The sequence below is a fragment of the Terrapene carolina genome, unplaced genomic scaffold (genome assembly GCF_002925995.2).
Source record: "Terrapene carolina triunguis isolate 2854851 unplaced genomic scaffold, T_m_triunguis-2.0 Scaffold111, whole genome shotgun sequence".
Lineage (NCBI taxonomy): Eukaryota > Metazoa > Chordata > Testudines > Emydidae > Terrapene > Terrapene triunguis.
The window spans coordinates 17284132-17304788 of record NW_020664462.1 but is presented as its reverse complement, the minus strand read 5'-3'; the positions used below and the strand labels follow the sequence as shown (position 1 = coordinate 17304788).

The window sequence follows — 20657 nt, the reverse complement described above, 5'->3', positions numbered from 1 at the left end:
GTGTTCATTTAATATGTATTCACATCCTACCATAACCATTCCTTGAGTGTAGATTTTGTATTATAGATCCATAATATTGAATGCATAGTAAAATTCTTCTGAAAAGTAATCTTTGCATGCACAATAGCTGCTTTTTATGACTCTCTCAGTTTCTTGGCCATCTTACGTTGTTTTTTTTAATGACAAAAGGTAATGCACTATTGCTGAGATTATTTTAGAATTGGTTTTTAGAATAAATGCTTTACACTCAAAACCTGCTATTTAAAGTTTCACCTGTGGTGAATTATCACAACTGAGTTATAAAGCCCTCAGAATGGGTGTCAGACAGAATATCGACATCCCCTTATTTAAAGTGGTGCTAGCAAGTGCTACTCTCATCCCTTTAATATCCATGTTTTTATGTGCATTGAATGTGTTTGTATATATATATATGGATATATGTGTATATTTATATATTCACATACATATATGAAGTTAAGCATATACATAACCAACCCTCTATTTTTATAATTCATCACCAAGAAAAATTGGATTCCCAAAATTACCTTGCCCAGAGTCTATGGAAATATGGATTCTATAACTGTTATTGAAGTAAATTTTGTAAGTCTCTTTGGAAACTGAAAGTTTACATTTCTCTTCCTATTGTGTATCAGTGTTTTAGATGATGTTGCATGTAGCAGATGAATCCAACCTAGAGGAAAAAAACTATCGTATTTTAACATAGTTCTTTTAGGTACAAATTGCTGAAACAATATATATTAAGAAGTCCATACAAAATGCAGTGCTTAAAAGGTGAGGCTGCGACAGAGACCATTGGTCAGTTTTAATGCTTCTGGAGTCCTCATTTCATTTTGAAGAATAGACCAATCATTATAACTCTGGTCTAGCTTGTTAGTCATGCACTGATATGTGTAATTAAATATTTCTTGAGCCCAGAGGGAGCACATTTACACTTTAAAGAGAGACTGCTAAGCTAAAAGATAATTAGCATCACATGTGAGGGCTTTGCTTAAAATATATATATTATGCTATCACTTCTTGCTGTGTGCAATGGCATTTACTAACACTGCTCACTTTAAAAATGGACAAATTCTTATTTTGCCAGCTAATTAGCGGTTGCCAGTGTCATTTTTGTGATGTTGCAGCTAGTAATATGAGCCCAGTTGCATAGTCACAAAAGTGATCATTGGAAACTGTGACTCTGCTGCAGGGACAATGTGGGAAACCCCTTTTCTGAGCCTCTAACGACCTCTGACCTTTGCTTGCTGATGGTTTGCATGATGATTTCTTTTTCACTCAATGAGCCAAGGGTTGGTTTGTATTACTAATCATTCTTTTCTAAGTTAATTCTTCCTGTATATTTTATATATATATATATTTTCTTAAGCATTCAAGACTTTTGCTTACTGATGAGTTTTCGATTCACTCTGCTTAGAAATGGGATACTGGTGCATTTCTTAAATATTTTCTTAAAATTGTAGACTAAGCTAGGAATCAGCTGGACTGAACCCCTTTGTTTTAATGTGTTTTCTGAAATGTGTGATGATAAAAATGTTTGAAACTTTTATCAATAAAAATGATAAACATAAGCTGTATTTTTCCCAACATGTGTCTCTGTCTGTTTGATTTACAAATAGGTTTAGTGCAATTTTTTTGTTGAGAGTATATTTTCCTCTGTAATTAATCACAACATGCTTAATATCCTGGAAAAGTTGCCATGCAATAAAGAAAGGAACCACACAAGTGCAAAAGAAATCACAAACACAGCTTGTTAGCTTTAAATGGAGAAAGTTACTCTGTCAAGGTGGGGGTGGAGGAGGGTAGAGAGCGACCAGCTGTAGATTGGACATATCATTGTATTGAGTTACGTTATAGATATTTGAAATCTAATTTACCCTGTAATAAAGAAATAATTAAATATCCAGTTTAATTTTGTGTTCACGCAATTGATTCCCAAATATGAAATTTATCTGATGGTTATAAGCCTCCTGTATAAGTGACATTGAGAAATAATTAAAAGATGTATTTGTACAGAAAAATCTAACACTTCAATTAGAAAAATCTTTTAAAACTGGGGGGTAGTGGTTGTTCAGGTTTTGCATGGTAATAAATTAGCTTGTTGTCAGTACCTGTAAAAATACCCTAGTGAAAGTAGATAGAGAGCATACTTAATTTCCGCTGTCAGGTTCTCTTTAGTGGTTTTACACAATTGCAGAGAATGTGACTTATTCTAGCACATTATCAGAACTCATGTACTTATTAACTCTTGTTATAGTAAGAATATGGATAAAACCCCTATGTTGAGTTGTGAGCCGTTGTGTGGTTTACAAAAATAAGCCCATGAGTGGGAATAGAGAAATCCTGAGTTCTAGTCCCACCTCTACTAATTATTTGCTCTGAAGCCTTGGGTATATTGTTCACCTCTCTGCCTCAGTTTACCTCCCACTAAAATGGGGATTAATCATATTTATCAACCACACGTGTGTTTTTATGAAGATTCATTTGTTAATGTTTATATCTTCAGAGTGCTGTCGCAAGTGTTATGTGCTTTACAAGAATGAAGTATCATTATTACTATGTATGGTATCTGGTTAGACTCTTATATGACAAAAGGCCAGCTGTGAAAACAGAGTTATTTGGAACATCATTGTAACATTGGTAGCCTGTTTAGGTCAAGTTGTGGGCATCTGAAAGACTGCCTTTCAAACATAGATCCTTAAGTATCTTTAGGCTATGCTGTAAACCATTTTTAAAGATATATGAATGTTTACCCAGCACAGATGTTACAGAATATAGATGAACAGACAAGAACTAAATGATTCAAGTGATTAGTGATGCTTTAAAATTTCTAATACTCATAGTTGCCAGATTCTAGCAGCACACTTTATCACATTTCTTAGCAGTTAAGATTCTGTTAAATACTTACTCTTAACAGTTAGCACCTTGGTGCATCTAGACCTCCTTTGGAAGCTGTCTTATAAAATAGTTTTATAGCACACCTTATAGTAAGATCAAATGTCTAATCAAGGAGAGGGAAGGATTCTGATTTCTTAGAAAGAGTACTTTCCCATTTTATCCTTTGTTCTGTTTGCGTTTTTAATGTATGTATAGACACTTTACATTTTTAGATGAGTAATGTGTTTCACATGTAAAATATATCTAGAGCAGTAGCACGTTTTTTTTTTAAACCTATTTAAATAGATTTTAGTTCTTTAGTGTCATGTATTCAATATCCCATACTGAGTATCTTGGTTTGCTTCAACATTTTTAAATGTCTGCGTTGATATGAGAATAGGTATTAGTCCCAATACATTAATACAACAGCATATCATTTAGTAGCCCTTTTTTGGGCTTCAGATATATTTTTTCAAATATTTCAGACTGGTTAGCCAGAAATCTAGATAATAAAACTACTTATAAATGTTATGTGTGTAAAACTCTTCTATTGGGACCATAGCCACATAGCTCCCTGGTATTTTAGTTATCCCTACCATAAATAATTAGATGTCTGAAAGAAGTTCTTTAGAGTAGTTATTCTTTGCTTTTTTGGAGATAATCTCTTTTTTTTTTTTTTTTTTTTTGTACAAGACCACATTATTCTGACTGTAATATCTGCTTTCAATTTTGGCTTAACACAATGCACTTAAAAATTTCTGTGAGAAAGTTCATGAACTCAAGGTTCACCTTGAAAATCAAAACATCTTATGATACATAACCTGAGATTCTGCCTAACCTGCAAAGAGTTTGGGAAGAGAGTGTGTTTATTTGTTGGCTAACCAGCAAATATGAGTATCATGAAACAATGTTTGAAATTTAAATTTATTTGTTGTAACAGAAAAATAGAAACAAACTTGAAGCAGAACTATGTATGTAACTTAGTTATTTATTATAACATGAGCTAATTAAACTGCATATTTCTTTAAGAATAGGGATGAATGTTTGCTTTTTCTTACCATTTATGCTTTTGACAGTTGGCTTAGGAAATTGTACATAATATATTTATTAATTTTTGTCTGTTTTATTGCAGAAAAGTAAACAAGTGCTACAGGGGTCGTTCTTGTCCAGTAATTGTTCACTGCAGGCAAGTACAATTATTAAAATAGCTTTAGAGAAGTTTTTGTGCTGTAAGAAATTAACATAAATAAAACCAAATGGGCACATTAAAGGTTTAGATATATCACTACACAAATAAGATGATACCTCATGAACCAGGTCAAAGTATTTATTTAGTTTAGTTCTTATGCTAGTAAAGCTGATGGTGTGATTTCATATAAATCTGCCCTTTAATATTATCTTAGATGTTAATTCACAAGTTACATCTGATTTCTGTATGTTAAAATCTCATTTACAACTTTTTGATTTCAGAAATATGCGTCAAAGTTATTGCAGTGCCATGTATTCCCAATTTAGACTGTGTTCTGCATTGTTAATATTTAGATAAATGTTTTTATTTTTGTTGTTTTTAATAATCCTGATGAGAGGAAACGGGATGGGGAAAACTGCCCACTGGTTGGGCAGTAAGCTTAAACCTTCTAAACGTAAATTCCCTTTAGGCCTGCCAGTGTGGTGAATGTAAATCGGAGCAGTTTGATGGGTCACTACAAAACATAAAGTAATAATGTAAATATTAGATTTTGTAGTTGTAGGGACCATGATACATAGTGAATGCCATGCTCTCATTCTTTAGCCACTTCCTTTCTATCTAAGATGCTTTTTTGGACAGGAAGATCAGGGGAAAGATCATAACTTTGGAAGGAAACACCACATATAGCTTATTATGTGCTCCTCCATGTTAGTGGGGGGGAGGGGCAGCATATTTTGCATGTGTCACAAGCCTGCTGAGATCATTATGGAGGGACAGGATCATATAACACATTGTGTGGTGATACACTCCAAGATGATGCACAATATGGAGGGGAGCCTGTGTCTCACTAAGGAGGTCCAAGAAGGAAGGAATATAATGTAGAAAGATCTGTCCTTTAAAATGTTTGCAGGCCTTCTCTTAATCTAACCGATGAAAATGTCTCTAACATTCAGCCTAGCAGTTCTTGTTTTATTAGGTCTGGCCACTACATTGTCACTCACTATTTGGATGAATTAATAAGACTCTGTTTCTTTGTTTCCTTCACAGTCAGGAATCGGGCGTGGGGTAAAGAGAGAGAGAGAGAGCTTAGTAGCACTGGCTGCCTCTCTGCAAAAATTGTTCTAGTAAATGATACAGATCAAACTTCTCCCATTAATGGAGGCTTATCAAAGATGTAGTTTCATAGCCTATGTGTAAATGGAACTTATAAAGCGCATTACAGTGTTGTGTTTTTTCTCCTTAGTAATACTGTAGACAAAGCGACCTATCACTAAAAATAATTTAGTTGATAAAAAATGACTAATCAATTGGTCACACATGCCCATTTTTAGAAATATTGGGGAGGGAAGTGAAAAAAGTCTATTACTTAAAGTCTTAATTATGTTTGCTAACAGCAACCATAAAAGAACATCACGCTGCCAATTACAAGCTGCTCCCTGACAGGAACACAAGCTGCATTCAGATTAGGGAGCTTTGCCTTCTCACAAGGCTTGATCACACATCTCCAAGGGAGGATTGGAAATACCCTAAGGTTAAAGATAATTTTTAGAAATCACATGATAATATTTTTTCCACTCATTGCAATTGAGGCAGAATTGAACAAGGAGGGTGGGAGAAGAAATCAATAGAGACATTTTTCAAGTCCAGATGTCTAGTATCCTATTTCTTGGTGAAGAAAGAATTTGATCCTTAAGTAATAAAATATTCTAAGTTCTTGGATGGGAGTCAAGGAGAGTGGAATGTAACTGAAAGGGAAATGCACCACTCTGGGCATATGCAGACTAACCTAGCTGCGCAAGTACAAATAGAGTTAGCAATCATTTTTGGAGGATTCTAGATGCTATTCTATTCCCTAGCTCTCGTGTGACTGTCCTGTTGTATGATTCTTGATCTTGGATACAAGATTCCATACGCTTGTTATGTGAACACTTTGTGCATAGAAATGGCTGCCTGTTCTAGGATTACTGACCCTTTCACTGTTGTTCAATTATTTTTTTAAATAAACACATCTTTTGCTCTATAAAACAAAACCCTGCTGTCCATGTAGAACAATAGTTAATCCTACATGAACAGCTTGTGTGTGTTAAAGCCATTGCAAGCTTTCTCTCCCTCTCCTCTTACTCTTGTTTCCCTCCCCATTTATCCTCTCTTCCCCTTGTATGACACAGTATAAAAATAATGATAGCTACCTTTCTCTTTCTCGAGTCTAGATGTTCATTGATGGTTTTTTCTTTCTCCCTTTTTGTTGGCAGTGATGGTGCAGGAAGAAGTGGAACCTACATTCTAATTGACATGGTTCTCAATAAAATGGCCAAAGGTGAGAATCAAAAAGCTTGTGGCTTTCTCAGTGCTGAAAGATGTGGCGGTGTTACCATAGCAACACACAGAGAAGTATTCACAGAAGGCCCAAGAATAAATTAGAGGCAAATTGTACCCTTTACTGAATGATCTTAAGTTTATTTTCAGTGCTCATAGTGATTTAAAAAAAATAAAATAAAAAAAAAGGCTGTTCATGAATGGAGTCTACACATGTATGCTATTGGAAGAGGCAGGATTTGTATCTTTAATTTTATTATTTTAAATATTTATTACAGCTAAAAAAAAGCCTGAACTATATGATAAATATTTAGTGTTGTCTATCTAATCAGTAAATTGATTCCTTTCAGTGGGTTGTGCAAGCACTTCTCACCTACGCAGCAGTAGTTTAAACACAATTGCCTGCCTTTTGAGACAGAGTATTTCAGTAGATATGGCAATGGAATGGAATGGGAGTTGGCAGACCGGCATTCTAGTCTCAGCTCTGCCATTGTCTGTTTGTCAGACTTTGGACAGGTCACTTAACTTCTCTGTGCCTCCATTTTGCCCATCTGTGAAATGCACCTATTTATAAAGGGTGTTAGCTGCACAGCTGAAAATCATAGGTAATCAACATTATTATATATTATACCTTTATTTATTTTTTTAAAGTCTGTGGATTCCCCTAGGGAAGGATGCAGTACTCTTTCTTTTTATTCCCCCAATAAATATTTGATTATGGGAAATGCTGGGGTACATGGAGATAGTCATTGTCTGAGAAATAGACAGTAAAATAAAGTAAATAACCCACTGTGTTAAAAGTGTAATAGTTGGGAATTTCAAAAGTGCTCAGCATTAGTCATTTACCTCAGTGGGAGCAGAGGCAAGCCAATGCTGAACACTTTTAAAGCCCTACCCTATTTCATAAGGACTTGGTCAATCGACACTTTACTTCTATGTTGTACCTCTTTCACCTCATTTCTATCTGTTTGTTTTATAGTCTCACAGCGTAAGGTTTTTAGGGGTAGGGAATGTGTCTTCCTTTGTGTTTGTACAGCACCTAGCACTTTCAGAAATAAATAAATAGCAGTCTACTGCCTTCCCATCACTGTCTTTCTACATCCCTTTTTTGAAACTAGCTCTGTGGCCAGTCACAATCTTGCCCTGTGTGTATGTGAGTTTTCACTTTACAAGAAAACGATAATGCAGATTAGCTGACATATACATGTAGAAATAATATTTAGCATTTTGTCTTCTAATCACTGTACCAACAGTAGTTAATTCAATGAACTGTTTAATCTTAGTCAGCTTCCTATACATAGTTTCAAAATAAAATCCATGTTTTGCAGTCTTTCTGTTGCTTCTGAAATTGTCATGTCCCAGAAATAATGACATTCCATTCCTTCAGATACAGGAGTTTGACATTTCTTCTCCCCTGTTTCTGACTGTTAACATGTCTCATCAAACACACACACAAAGGACTATGTTTTGTGCCCTTGAGCATCATGTGGAACTTGCTATTGATGTGAAAAGAAGTTGTGTGCCTGCCTTTTGCCAAGTCCCAGACTGAAAATTTTCCAGCAAAATGAGATGATTTTTTCCAGTCTCATTGGAAAGTGTCTTTGTGTTTTGTGAAAGAATATGTAGGAATTTCAGCTACTCGGTACATTTATATTTCAAGTGGCAACTTCATCTCTCCAAATAATAGCTGTGATATATGATAAAACTGATGTACACCTCTGTTAAATATTTGTTATACTCATTTCAGCCATCAGCCAGGAGAGGATGTGATGAAAACTAGATTTAAAATATATGAAATTTGCTCGCATAGAGAAATAAATGAGAAATGTTTTCTAATTTCAGGCTTTCAACCACTTAAGGAAGGGTTGACTTTGTTGTAAGAGCACTAAAGAATGTCATTTATTGACTCCATTGTACCATGTAATGTCAAATTCCATTTTAAGTGTGGGCTTAGTGTTGCACAATACAAGACAAGTCATGTGAAACTGGCCAAAGAAAGGAGTCACAGGGCTTTTTAGATTGGTCACCCCCATTTTGTTCTTGACCTGCTCCCCTCTGCCAATGGGGGTGTGCAATTTGAAATATTCTGACCTGGTGCTTTGGCTGTAGTTTAAATGAAAGATCAAAGGGCAAAGCGGGCATCTCAACCCTGCTGAGGTGGGCCTTTCCCAGGCTGTCACACTGTGAGGCAGCCAAAGGTTTTGTTCTGACAGGAATCTAGGCCCAGTCTGTGAGGCCTAGGCCTTCTTTGTCTGGCCTGAGAAGTTTGAGGCCCAGGTTGAGGATCCAATGTTCATCAAATGATCAAAGGCCTGAAGCCCTGGACATGAAATCTTTCTTTCCATTTCCTTTTCTTAAAGAATGAATTGCACGAGTACCAAAGAATGCCATTTCCAAAGCTTTTATGTGGAGTGCTAGCACTAACTTTAGAGTCCTTCAGTTCTAAACAGAAAAATGTAAGTGCACTTTCAATCTGGGCCCAGCTGCAAGGCCAGCATCTACTAACATTTCTTTCAAAAAGGCTTTTAAGGATTAAGGCTTCAGTCTTTCAAAAAAAAAAAAAAAGACTTTTAAGAATAAACTTAGAATAATTTGAGTTCTTGTTCCACTGTCTGGTTTATTAGAAAGTAGACAATAATGCATTTTTAAATCAATGTAAATAGAGGATTATTTAGTTTCAGCAGTGGGAAAGTAGAAAACAATCAATAAAACGCTTTGGCTCTTTAGTGGGATTTTTAATAGGGCAGATTTAGAAAAGGGTGCTTCTTTTTCATGTAATGATTTACTTTTCTACATTTGAAATGCTTTCTTTTAGATATTTAACTGTAAATGCTTTTGTTGTTTAAAATTTGCACTCCCAATCACATAGTAAATTAGTGCTAATACATCTGTTAAAATATGTTATAAATTCAAATCTACTGCTACTACAGCTGGTCAGAGTTGCACTAAACTATACTGTTTTATACACTTAAAGCAAACAATCAGTTATTTAAATTATTCAAATTTGTGGCAGCAGAAATCAATTGGCAAGGATTTCATATTCCCTGATAAGTGATACAACTTCACAAACAGTGAACCAACATTTGCCAAGTTAACCTCAATACCCACACCCCCAAAAAACTCCCACACTATTCTACTGCACTTCAGTTGTGGTTGCATGGGAACATTGAAGCTAACACTGATCATAGAAATGGTACTGCCAGAATACTTTCCTCATAAATGTTAAGGATTTCCTCCTGCATTTTGTGTTTGAGTAGAGGGCAGGGCATATGAAAAGTTCTCATGATGCTGGGGGAAGCACTGTGCTGAGTAAACACATTCCAGTCCCCCGGTTGCCATTGTTATTCAAACAACGTCAGCATGCATTTTTGGAGCCCCTTTGACTTTGCATATCATCATGAAGGATTTCCTGTTGGGCTGTCTGTTTGTAATGAATTATGGTATACTCTTTATTATAAATATCGTGGCTGTATCTGTGCATTGTAAGATCCATTCGTTTACAGGTGCCATGTTAAATAATCTAATTGTATAAAATTGGAATAGTTAAGACAGATGACAATGATATCCATTCTGTAACAAATTTTCAACACGAGCAGTCTCTTCAATTTCAGTTTTATGCTCTGCAGTCACAAATCAATTGTATCAGTTGTATCTAAATGTCCAAATTATTCCGCTAGCATGGGGTCAGTGAAAAGTTTTACAGTTAAGTTTATTCTTATATTTAACAGTTCCACTAGCCTCAGTGCTATGCTTTGCCATCCTGGTACTTTTGCTATAGGTATTGGTTATATTATTCCTTATGCAGAGCAGTGTCATAACAAGGGTCTAATTCTGCTACTATTGAAATTAGTAGCAACATTCCCATTGACTTGAGTGATGCCTCACATCTAGCCTTACTGAAGGCACTAGGACTTGACACCTCTAAATGATGATATTCCATTTCAATGAACAATGGAATTTTAAGGGTGTTACAGAAAAGTGCACAGGGAATACCACCTTTTCAGTTCCCAGATGCACATTTTAGTCCAAGTTTTGGTCCTGTGTGAAAAGTTTAGAGGTTTCCTTTGAAATCAGTGTGCACGTTCAGTGTTTGAATGAGGAAAGAAAATGACAGTTCATGGTCTTTTGATGATTAGAGAATGCTTCTACAGTGCATTTCAGCGGCAATTTCCTGTTATGAAGTTTAACATTCTTCATTCATATGTTCACACTAATACATTCAGCAAGATTTTGTTTAGCTTTTTTTCACAGGGCTGGAGAAGCTGGTTTAGATAAAATAATCCATTTGAACTTTCCCCTAAAGCCACACGAAACCTGAACTGCTTGGGCTTTTTCTTTTTTGAAACTCAGAAGAACTTTAGCATTCTTCCCTTCCTCATCTTTCTTTTCTGCCCTTCTTCATTCTGGTAGTGACCAGAAGTACTGAAATACTACAAGAGACTGTTACTGGAGTATTCTCTGGCATGATGAAGGAAGGAAGGAAGGAATCTGAAGGAAAATTATATGAGATTTCCAGTTTTGTTTTCCTGTTCTGAGAGGACAGGAAAAATCTTCATAGTGCAGATAATTATTTGAATTTTGGATACTAATTGCTTGTGTTTTTGAAGCCATTGGAATTTAGAGGAGGGAAAATATGAGTTTTCAAATTCTATTGAAATACATTATAAATTTCAGAACCTGAGAATCCAGCGTAAAGATTGGACGTAGCATAGCCAAACTCAGTGAAACCAAATGTGAAAGCTAGAAGGATTCCTTAGTTCCTCTTGTGACTCATCATTACCAACAGCAGTATGCCAAAGTATTTAGCTAAACAGATCCCTTTTTACTAGGGCCTTTTGTTTGTTCATAACACAGATCTAACAAGCATAATAAAATAGAGAGGTCACCTCCACTAAAAAGAAGCCTGTGTAAAAATTAACAGATTAAATCCAATTTAAAACACTAATGTGTACAAATATTATCTTTTATGTCTCTGTATAAAGATTAAGTCAAATTCTGTTTTCCAGTTACAATGATGTAAATCTGGATCAACTTCCTGGACTTCTGTGCAGTTAGTCTGGATTTATACTGGGGTAAATGAGAGAAGATTTAGTTCTAGGAGCCAGTTTCCACTGTAAACACAGAATTTACAGAGTGTTTATTACCATAGTTGACAGACTAAATATGGTTTAGAGAGAAGATTGTCATCTTATTATTTGTTTGATATTTCAGAGGCTGTGAAGTAGGACTAGAAAGTGATGGAATTCCTGTGGAAATTTTAGGGCAGGAAAATTCTGAGTTTTAAAATGGGTAGTTGGGATTTGTTTGTTTATTTTTGTCTTCTAGATTTGAATCCATTATATAGCTAAACCTTGAATTCTGTATTCAGTTAGTTAGATTTGGATAATTATCTTAGGAAAAAATTAAGGTCAGTAAAGCAAAGTTCTAGTTTTTGGTATCTGCACTTTTGTATTGTCCACAACCTGGCCCCAAGTCTTAGCAATAATGGTGGTTGCATAATGTCTGAAATGTTACTGCTGCTTTTTATAAAGAGGCAAGGTGGGTGAGGTAATAGCTTTTATTGAACCGACTTCTGCTGATGAGAGAGAGAAACTTTCAAACTTACACAGAATTCTTCAGGTTTCTTCATAAAAAGATTGAAGAAGAGATGAAGAAGACAGTTCTTTGCATCCATGTATACATATTATATATTAATCAGGGCAGTTCTGCAAGTGAGTTGGTTTTATGTAATGTAACTGGCACTGAATTACCCAAGAAACACAATTAAGCAATATTGCTTGTTGCAGGCTTTCCCACCACATAACTGACCACAAAGGGAGCTTTGCCCCAAGCCACAGGCAAAAGTGCACAGTGGATGTCTAGGTCAATTTTTTTAATGGTAGAGCCTTCCATGAAAGGCAAACTTGTGCTACTTAGAGCAAACAACTTAAAAGCACATTTTAATTGTATACATTTCTGCTTTTAAATAACATTTCGATAAGTAGCATTACATTTATACACTTTTTGAATGGATGATTGGCACTATAAAGTAATCCATTAATAATAAATAAAACAAAAACCTTTGAAAAACTTGAACATTCCAGCAGGCTTCTACTGAAAAATGAGTGAGAACTCACTGGGAAAGTAATGCTGGTTTATATTTCCCATAGCATATTCTGAGGACTGATTGTGCTGATAGTTTCCCTTATGATGTATAGAGGTTGTAAACAAAAGGCAAACAAGTTATTGATGTGATTTTTTTTTCTTTTTAAATACTTTGGAGTATATGTTTGCAAAGGTTGCTCTGTAGGAGACGTTTTCTGAAGAGTCTGTGAAATCCTGGTAATTTTATAGAAGGGTGTTGGGACTGGAAGTATGGTAGAGAGCAATCCTAATTATTCAGGGTATGGGGCACATGAATTGTGAAGAAAGATTGATCAGACATGGACTATATCTTGGGAAAAGAAAAACTAAGGGGGTCCCCATAGAGCTTTGGAAGATCATGAAAGGAATGTATTGATGTCAGTAAGCAGCTTGAGATAGTAACTAATTTGAAAACAAGAGGTCATTGACTGAAGCTGAGGAGGAGACAAGCATATAAGGAATTTGGGCAGCATTTCTTCACACAAAGGATAGGTTAGAATATGGAACAAACTGAAAAAGCCAGCCAGAGAATGGTGTGCTATCCGTTCAATAAGCAGCTGGGCAAACATTTGGAAAACGAGGTAAATACAGAGTGAAGAACTACATTTTTGCAGTTAATCTTATGCATTCAATCCTTAGATGGATTTCAAGAGAAGTGTTTAATTGACCAGATGGTAGTCTTCTGGCCCTTAAAGTTACAATGTAGTTTGACACTAAAGTATAATTTCTGCACAATCTTAAACCAATCCCATTGTGACTCTTATAGAAGGCTACCTTTTATTAAAGACTTGTCCAGAATTGTTGCATATTTTCCTCAGTTCATTCTGTGTAGTATCTCATGGATGCTGTAGCACTAGCTAATGTACTCGCAATAGAAAACCAGAGTAAAATAAATATAGATCTTCCAATTTGAAAGACCCATACGGGCAGCTGCATTTCAACACCAGTCTATGTAACGCACATGTGCACACTCCAATATGGGGATCCGAGAAGGAGCAGGATTTCTTTGAGCAAACTGCTAAACACAGCACTGAGTGGCATTTTCAAAACTGCACTTGATTCAACAATTGTCTTCCAGGTGACTAGCCTACAGATGCTGGAAACAATGGATTGTCCAGAATTGTGACATTGTGGAATAGCTAAGGTGGGGGGGTCATAGAATCCCCTGTATAAATTTGACTTAGAGTTGCCAAAACCAGTATCCCTCTGTATGCATGTATATATGGAATGCTACAGTGGTCATAGTTGATGCTGATATGTTAATTTGAAAGGGTTATATGTAGTAGTACCTTTAGTGTGACCATAACATTAATCATACAGGTGTCATTTTGGGTTTTAAAAGTAATCCTCTATTACCTACATCCTCTTTTCAAGTACAATAGCTAGGATGGAATCTTGTACAAAGCAGAAGACCATCAACTCCCACTGAGTGGGAGTATCTAAATGTTAAAATAAACCCAGTCCTGCTAAGAGTAGAATTCCCTTGACTTAGTAGAAGTCAGCACCCCTTTACGTCCAATTAGTGATAATTGGTTTCTGCATTTTCATGCTGTCAATTGACTGTGTATGGCAGAGTTTTCTCTAGTAGTCAATGAAAAATGTACACAAATTTTATCTCTGCAGTTACTTATTCTTCTGCAGTGACAAAGGATATTGGCTTAAAATTGACATAGCAGTACAGAATCTCAAGCCTTACAAGACTGTTGAAATTGTAGTAATTTAGGGTGGGCTGGCTGGGCGTGGATTCCCTCTACCCCATACGGTTATACATGGGATGTACAAGCTGACCTGTACTTGATAACTTATATCATTTTCCTTCAGAATGCATGATAAATTCAATATACAGTATTATCTAATAGTAATAAAAATTGTGTGTGTGTGTGTGTATATATAGTATTATATGGCATAGTAATATTTGTCTTATTAAAATTTTGATATATTTTATCTTTTTTCATTATTGTGTTTAATGTTCTTTTCACTGTTTACATGCATATTTTTCCTGTTAATTGTGAAAAACAGAGATTGGTTGTGGATTTTTTTTTTTTTAAATCTTTTGTATATTTTGACGCGGGTGGAAAGTTTCTAATAGGATTAGGGTAAAATGTATTGCTGTCTGGGTTGAAAAAGTGACTATAAGCCTTAGGGCAGGTCTACACTATGGGGGAAAGTTGATCTAAACTACTCAATTTGAGTTACGTTAGTAGCGTAACTCAAGTTGACATAGCTTAGATCTACTTACCACGGGGTCCATACTATGCTATGTCGACAGGAAACGCTCTCCCATTGACTCCCCTTACTCTTCTCATTCTGGTGGAAGACCAGAGTCGATGGGAGAGTGATCGGCAGTTGATTTAGCGGGTCTTCACTAGACCCGCTAAATCGACCCCCCCCCCCGGTGAATCAATCGTTGGAGCATCGATCCACCGGAAAGTGGAGACAAGCCCTTAGATTTAACCTATTATTTTTATTCCCATCCCCAGATACACACCCTGGAATCCACTTTTTGCAAAAGAGTGGGATAACTGGCTTTCACTGAAAACTCCAGTTTGTATCTATGATCTCCTGTATTAACCTTAAAAATTATTGAGGCGGGGGCATTCCGCCTCAAAAGTGTTGCAGCTTCACCTACTCTCTGCCAAGGCTTTTCTCTGTTTTTTATGTCATGACATTAAGTGACCCTCTCAGCCAATAACAGACCTCCAGCAAATGAGAATTGCTTAAATATTGACAGTTTCTCTCCATCACCTTCAGTTTAAAAAAATGTTTTTACTCCAAACATTTTGTTTACAAGTGTATTTTATTTCATTTGCATTTGAGACAAAACAGGATAAGGAAGAAAGAAGAGGTCCCACTTCCTCCCTGCAGAGCCCTTTATGGCTGGCAATGGGGTCTTTTAGCCTTTGTCCAATGAGGATCATAGATGGAGTTGGAGTTATAGCTGGGGTGCCATTGAAACTAATGATCAGTGACCTGGCAATATTCTCCCAATATATATATGCACACTTGGATCAGACATCTGACTTTCATTGCTGTCATACTTTTGTCCTTAAGGGTTTTTTCTGCGTATACTATTTTTCACTATTTCATAAGATTAAAACATGCTACTCCAAAATGATTCTTTCATGGCATGCCTCACAGACTGCAAATACAGCAAAGTACATGACTGAAGCTAAAAGGTTGCCAATCAGCAGCATCTTACAAATATTAATTGGACCTCTTTCAGCTTCTAGCAATATCCTTGAAAAGAACTGACCTAGGGGCTCTTCAGGACTGTTTCCTTGGAGATTTTAATAAGACAGGTTTTAATCTGACCTAACAAGACCCTTTCCCCTTCAAGAACTAATAGAAAATCTTTATTATATAGTAAATATAAAAAGATACATTAGAGAGGGAATAGCTTACAGGAATGAAATTGAACACCTACATGGCACAAAAAGAAATGCATATGACAGGTCATTTTCCGTATTCCCTTTAGTATTCCATTTTTTTCTATTTGGATGAGAGCTTATTCTCACACAGCTCATCTCCTCCTCCTTAAAGATACAATGGAAGTCCCAATAATCCCATGCTAGTAACTCACACTCCAATGTCACAACTATGTTAAAGAGTAATATAGATTATCTATCTAGCCCTCATCCCTGCACTAACTGAGCACCTCACAACCACGAATGATTTTATCAGGTGGAAGACATTTCCAGACCCCACCCCTGGCATGGTGCCCACTGGAAGTTGGCATCCAGGCCCATCACCTTGCTTGCCCACCCCTGAAAACAGCTCTGAATTTTATCCTCACTATAGCCCTGTGAGAGAGAGAAGTATTCCCTTTTACAGATGATGAACTGAGGTCACAGGGTAGAGTAAATTATTTTTTATAATAATATATGGAGATATACCTATCTCATAGAGCTGGAAGGGACCTTGAAAGGTCATTGAGTCCAGCCCCCTGCCTTCACTAGCAGGACCAAGTACTGATTTTGCCCCTGATCCCTAAGTGGCCCCCTCAAGGATTGAACTCTCAACCCTGGGTTTAGCAGGCCAATGCTCAAACCACTGAGCTATCCCTCCCCGCTTTACCCAAGGTCACACAGGAAATCTCTGTCTGAGCCAGGAGTTGAACCCAGCTTTCCTGAGTCCTCATCTAATACCTTAACCCACCCTTTAATGTTCTTTGTGAATAAGTTCACATATAGTTTAAACAATTTTTGTCTTTTTCTAGAGCATTTGCTGATATATCTGAAAGTGGTTCCTAGCATGAACATCTTCCTTAGTGTAACACAGATGGTTAGCTCAGTGAAGACACTGGACCCATTATAGGGCTTTTGCCCTTGGCTTCAGTGTAAGCATGTGTGAGGATATTGTGTAATAAATAAAGTCATGTTTTAGTTGTTTACAAACTTCCTGTAAAGAAATGCTGCTGTTATCAGGCCCTGCATTTTGTGTGTTTGTATAGTGCCTGGCACACTGGGACCCCAATACTGACTGGGGCCTCAGGGCATTAGTCGTATGAGTAATATTAATATCCTGTTTGTTTAGATATTGGGAGTTGCCAATGGGACCTTGAGGCAACCTACTGTAGTGGATCTTGACTAGCTCATATCTGTTGTTTACTGTATTACTGGATACTCTACTGATGTGACTCTCTGCAGGCCAAACATTTAACCCTTGGGGGGCTGCTAATCAGGAGCGCCAGCTGCCTAGTGCCAGTTCCTACATTGCTGCCCAGGGGAGGAGCAGGGGTTGGAGGAGGGTTTACCCTAAACTTCAGAAACTGTTTCTCTCCTGGGGCAAAATATCATTCAACTTGCATCTTTTCATGTTTTCTCTCTGTTTAGGCTGCTAACATTTTCTGATGTGGATTGTTTGACTGCTCACTGTAAATGCTTGATCTTTTAAAAATGTTATTGTTAATTACCAAATGCTGGATTCTGCCCCCTTTACTGCTACTGAGTATTGGTTTCTGAGGTGTGGTCCTAATGCGTTCAATGGGAGTCAGGTACTGCTCAGTGTAAATAGAGATGACCGAAGCTAAGGTGTATTCTGTAAAAATGCTTACAAATTCACCTCTCATATTACTGCTGCTACTACTACAGCAGCTACCCAATCTCACAGTAAATTTTGCTCTTCGATACATATAAAACAAACACAGAAATCTCTTATTAAAAGGCAGCCTATGGCAAGCAGAGACCATATTTATTTCATGGAAGACCTTGGCTATGAGGTAAAATGTAGTCATAGGAGAAAAGACAATTCTTTATCCAGTTTAGACATTGCCCTTGTAACTTTATTTCCTGAAGCCAGTGGCATTATATGACAGAGGGATATGTGTTGGTAGAGAGCAGACACAAAGCCTTGCCTTATTGACATATTCTGCTTTCTCCTTTCCAGTTGTCTGTGTCTGGACTTGAGCCAGTGCTTTTTACTCTTTCCTATATGATATAAGTTGTTTCCAAAGACAGCATACTGGTATTTTTATCTATTGGTGAGGATGGGTTAATGGCCTAAGCAAAACCGTTGCAATATTTAGGTGTCCTTGGAGTCATAGGTTCAAGCCCTGATAGGGCTGACTCAGCTCTTCCTTTTTCCACTGTAGATAAATTGAGTTACCTGTAGCTTGTGTGTGAGCCGTTCAGATGAGACCTATAAAAATCTGCAGTCCTTTCAGCTCTGTGTGGATGTGAAGGATTCCATGGCTGCACACTGTGTATGAGCAGGATTTTGACCTAGTGTCCCTAGATAAGATTTCCCTTTCTCCCACTACAATACCTCCTTTCCCAGGGATGTCTGCATGGCAGTGATGCTGTATGTAAAGTGCTTTTGTGTGCTCCAGGATGAAAAATGATATCTCTTATGTCACTGTTCTGCATTTCCAGGTGGAAAGGGAAAACCTCAAAGTGATGAAGACCATAAATTTATGCCACTAAAGCAATTAGGAAGACATAGTCAAATAGACACAGGGCAGTTAGGCATCCAGCTCCCCTTGATTTTGAATGTGAGTTGGGTGTGTAACTGCCCTTAATGCCTTTGAAAATCTCCTCCTTAGTCTAGAATTGTGACTTAGGCTATTCCATAGACCAACACACAATATAGTGGAGCTTATGCAGTATGCTACCAATCTGGCATATTTAGAATAGAAAAAACCCTCATCACTCTTGAGTTTTATTAGAGGAATAGTGAGATATATTTATTTTGGGTTTGGCACAATAATGGAATAGAGGTGAAAGGTGTGGTAGTGTTACCTCTTGCAATAGAACTCCCTCTTCTGCTCCGAATTTTGTTGTTCCACATGTTTTCTTTCAAAGCAGCAGCCCATTTTTGCAGCACTATGTTCAGTTGATCAGTCTCTCTAGGCATTTATGTAGGCCCCATTACCATAGTCTCTAAGCATTTCCCAGTCGTGTTTTTATTTTATTTTTTTTAGAGCTGCAAAACAATTTCTCTGTCCTCCTCTGCCTGTAAGAGTAGCTTGAGGAGGTAGTAATGTATGTGTGTCTTGGGGAAGGCAAGGGGGTATTCTGTCTGATCTTCCTTCATTATCTTCCCTCCTCTGTCAACTAACATAGTCTATGATGAGTAATGGTGTATACCACACCACATCAAGTCTGATCTTCCAAGCACTTATGCTCAGATTCAGCAAAACACTTAAACACATGCTTAGCTTTAAGCTCACTAGTCCAATGGTACTACTCATGTGCTTAACTGCTTTGCTGAATCAGGGCCTTATTACCAGACATTATTACCAGGCACGCTACCAGGGCTGTAGTCCTGTTGATGATAGTGTCTAGCACCCTGTTCAGCACCATAATCTGTACCTTAGGGTACGTCTACACTTACCGGAGGGTCCGGCGGCAGGCAATCGATGTTCTGGGATCGATCCCGGAAGTGCTCGCCGTCGACGCCGGTACTCCAGCTCGCCGAGAGGAGTACGCAGCATCGACGGGGGAGCCTTCCTGCCGCATCTGGACCCGCGGTAAGTTCGGACTAAGGTACTTCGAATTCAGCTACGTTATTAACGTAGCTGAATTTGCGTACCTTAGTCCGAAGTGGGGGGGTAGTGTGGACCAGGCCTTAGAAAGGAAGGAGCTCAATGGCTTATTTAATGCACCTTTAAGATTTTTCTGAATGTTGATTCTCAAGAGGTTTGAGAAATGTATATTGTAAAAATCAACTTTTGCCTGACACTGAAATTTTCATAAAAGGGGGTATGGAAGCCTGTCTGAACATTGAACAGTATCATGGGATTCCTGCGCAACCCTTTTCCCCCATGGATTACCTTGACATTTTAATCTTAATGCCTAGGCATAGAGGCTGCCATCCTTTATAAAAATTATAGGTGAGATTTTGAAAAAAGCACAGCATCAGCTTAACTCTTCCCCCACTGTAGCTAAAGGTAAAACTTTGAAAATCCCTCCCTCACTGCGTGGGTGTGGACTAAGCTACAGTGTTCCCATTAAAATTAAATATTCACCTTGTTAAAAAGGGGCCCCTGTTCTGCAGACAAGGGCAACAGTTGTTTTTAGTTTTCTGTGGTGCAATCCTCACCTGAATTGATGCTTTCCATGGAAATTCTAGCTGAATCAGCTGTGGTTGAGATGTGATATTATTTTTTATTTTATTTTATGTATTACGCTTTTGGGAAGTGTCTTTTCTTTTGGTTTATTGAGGAGATCTTTATTTTTGTCTTAAACATCTTCCTACTTTATCATCAAATACCTCCATGTAAATTCCTGTGCAATATGTAGAGATCCGAGGTGGCAACCTTTGACCTCTGAGCTGTCCTTGCTATGCCCATTGTATGAATAAAGGTCTATTTCTGATACAGATACAGAAATGCTCCTTTTCAGGAAGGTGTTACAAACTGATATATTTTCTTAGCCTTGGTGATTTGTTTTTAAAGATTTTCATGGTATTTTTCCCCACATTAAAACAAATTAAACTGTTTTGTTTTAAATGGCCTTTCTTGAGTGTTTTGAGTGTGAATTTTCCTGAAAAGGTGCTATTGAGGGGAACTGTGGGACTGTCTCTCTTAAAGAGGATGTTTATGCTGTTTATATTAGTATAAACCTGGCTGCAGTTGGCTTTGAGATCTTACAATGTCTGCACCTCGTGATTTATGGTGCATCTTTTTAAAATGTGA

General features: G+C 37.2%; 1 protein-coding gene across 1 annotated transcript in view; it reads left to right on the top strand.

Moving 5' to 3' along the window:
* The window catches only part of PTPRN2 (protein tyrosine phosphatase receptor type N2), a 688626-nt gene that overhangs the window by 659563 nt on the left and 8406 nt on the right, over nt 1-20657 (top strand). Inside the window, exons 19-20 of the mRNA XM_029911620.1 lie at nt 4028-4081; nt 6337-6401. Of these exons, the coding sequence (XP_029767480.1) occupies nt 4028-4081; nt 6337-6401 (119 nt within the window). The remainder of the gene's footprint in view (nt 1-4027; nt 4082-6336; nt 6402-20657) is intronic.